Source organism: Quercus suber, unplaced genomic scaffold, assembly GCF_002906115.3.
Source record: "Quercus suber isolate HL8 unplaced genomic scaffold, Cork oak 2.0 scaffold_71, whole genome shotgun sequence".
Classification (NCBI taxonomy): Eukaryota; Viridiplantae; Streptophyta; class Magnoliopsida; order Fagales; family Fagaceae; genus Quercus; species Quercus suber.
The window spans coordinates 1,387,340-1,390,032 of record NW_027069536.1 but is presented as its reverse complement, the minus strand read 5'-3'; the positions used below and the strand labels follow the sequence as shown (position 1 = coordinate 1,390,032).

At 40.3% G+C, this 2,693-nt stretch overlaps 1 protein-coding gene across 1 annotated transcript; it reads left to right on the top strand.

Annotated features, from left to right (window-relative positions):
• Positions 1 to 1,471: 1,471 nt before the first annotated feature.
• LOC136067422 (uncharacterized) lies at positions 1,472 to 2,443 on the top strand. Its single transcript, XM_065773254.1, has one exon. It carries the CDS (start codon positions 1,472 to 1,474, stop codon positions 2,441 to 2,443), a length of 972 nt encoding a protein of 323 aa, XP_065629326.1.
• The last annotated feature ends 250 nt before the right edge of the window (positions 2,444 to 2,693 follow it).

Below are 2,693 nucleotides of genomic sequence, written 5' to 3'. Positions count from 1 at the left end.
ACGAGCTATTGATCTTTGATCATTTTAAAATTTTAAAGGCATGGAGGTTATACAGTAAACATGTAATTCAACAGTAAATTTAGTGAAATTCGCATTAAAAAAAAACATTTTAACTGTTGTAGCATTACTTAAAGTCACAATAAGTGTAACTTGACAAATTATGCCAATAATAATAAGAACAGATATATTAAATTTATCTTTAATTAGTGGAACTTAGGCACTAGAGAAATACAAAAAAATAAATAAACTAAACTAAGTATCAATGCAAAATTCGTGAATATTCAATTAATTATAGGTGGCCCATGGATATTTGATAATCAACTTCTTATGCTTCAACGTTGGAAGAAAGGGATGAATGTGGGCAATATAAAGTGGACTTATGCATCACTATGGGTTCAAATTTGGGGAGCTCCATTTGATATGGCCTCCCCTCAGGTTGCACAAAAGGTGGGAAACAGATTAGGGGTGGTGGAGGATATGGAAAGAAGACGAAAACAAGATGATCAGAATTTCTTTATGCTTGTCAGAGTTGCCCTACCACTTGAGAAACCGTTATGACGAGGTGGTTTTATAGCAGGATCGGATGGAGTACGCTCACGCGTGACCTTTAAATACGAGAGACTGCCCATGTTTTGTCACTACTGTGGACTGCTTGGTCAGGATTTGCACCATTGTGCATTACACTTTGCAAGGAAGAAGAATGGAGATGGGGTGGATTACCAGTATGGAGAATGGTTGAAGTCAGAGGGTGGTCGTGCTAAATCCCCCCCTAAACGGAGTGCGAACCTAAGAAGAGGTTCTGATGCTGATGCGGAGGATGTTCTAGGGTAGAAATCAAACCACACAAGGGTGGTGGTGGAGTTACCGGTGGCGTAGAGGGAGACTACTGAACATGTGAATAGCTGTCATGATGAGGGAAATCCCGTGAATTACAGGATTGTTCTTAAATCTCAGCAGCATGAAAATAAAAGGATTGATACTAATTTTAAGGGAGTTGATATCGCATGCATTGAGGATAATTCTAACGTAGGACAAGGAGCTGATAAGGTTATTACGACAGTGTTTAGGGATAATTTAACTTTGAATAAGGAGAGCAGTCCCGTGCAGCCAGTGGTTCGTTGGGCCTCTAAAGGTGTTGGGCCTTTTTCATCACAAACTCAAGGTAAATGGACAAGGCTTAATCGGATGGAATTTGGGCTGAGTGGAATTACTAAGGCCTTCAATTTACCAACACTTGAGGAAAAGAGGCTCAGATCTGGGGGACTGAAATGGATATCAGCCTTGGTCAGGAAGAACAAGTTGTGAAGCGTGGCAGGTTTAATGAAAGCAGTGCAAGGGAGAATGATATATCGGCGGGGGTGGTACCCCACCCTTGTTGGAAGCAATGAGGCTCTTAAGTTGGAACTTCCAAGGGCTTGGGAACCATTAGACAAGTTGTGACCTTCGTAGAATTGTGAGGGAACAAGCTCCCATGGTGTGCTTTCTAATGGAAATTCTGTTGGATAAGGAAGGCTTTGTACAACTGTATGACAACCTACCTTTCCCGAACCAAATCATTGTGAAGTACCCGGATTCAGGAGGAGGATTGGCTTTGATTTGGAAGAATGATGTAAAGTTGGAGGTTATAAGTTTCACAACTAATCACATATTAGCTAAAGTGAAGGAAGATGATGGTTTCGAATGGTATTTGACATGCTTTTATGGTTGGCCTGAAGCAAATCAGAAGGAGAAGTCTTGGCAGCATTTAGCTCACTTAAAATCATTCATTGATGGCCCGTGGCTTTGCATAGGTGATTTTAATGCATTCCTTAGCTCCTTTGAGAAACTTAGTAAGCATCCACCACAACATGGACAGGTTGCTGCATTCAAGGAAGCATTGGATTTGTGCCAGTTAGAAGACTTGGGGTTTAGAGGTTATCATTTTACATGGAATAACAAGCAGCTTGGGGATGCAAATACTAGGGTAAGGCTTGATAGGGTAGTGGCTACAAAGGAATGGAGGGAGAAATTTCAGCTAAGCTCAATCACACATCTCTCATCTCATGCCTCGAACCACTTGCCTATTATACCCCAAACCAAGAGTTTTAGCCTGAACAGATTTATGAAGGATAGGAAGTTCAAGTTTAAGGAGTTCTGGTTCATTTTGGATGATTGTGAAGCTATGATAAGGGTTGCCTGGGATCGGATTGGTCATGGATTTGCTAGTTTGAGCTCAATAAAGGAAAAAATAGAGACTTGTGGGGTTGATTTATTTGCTTTGGGATCAGGTAGGTCCAACCTGGACAATGAAGAGATCAAACAAATGCAGAAAATGATTGAGACATTGAATGAAGCAAAGATTACAGCAAAGAATAGGGAAGAATTTTTGGTAGTGAGTAAGCAGTTGGATGAGCTTCTACTCAAACAAGAGATTTATAGGGCACAGAGATCCAGGATTTCTTAGTTAAAATATGGGGATAAGAACACAAAATTTTTCCACTCCAAAGCATCTTAGCGGAAGAGGTGAAATCATATTCAAGGGATTAAAAATGTAAATAACCAATGGGCGGAAGATGTGGAGGATGTAGCAGTGGTGGCTTCAAATTATTTTGAGAATTTATTTAGTGCAAGACCGTGTGACCAGATGGATGAGTGTCTTGATGTAGTGCCTTGCAAGGTAACCCATAATATGCAAAATATTTTATCTAGTGAAT

Coding starts and splice junctions, on each gene's coding strand:
- LOC136067422 (XM_065773254.1), top strand. CDS start 1,472: ATGGTGTGCTTTCTAATGGAAATTCTGTTGGATAAGGAAGGCTTTGTA.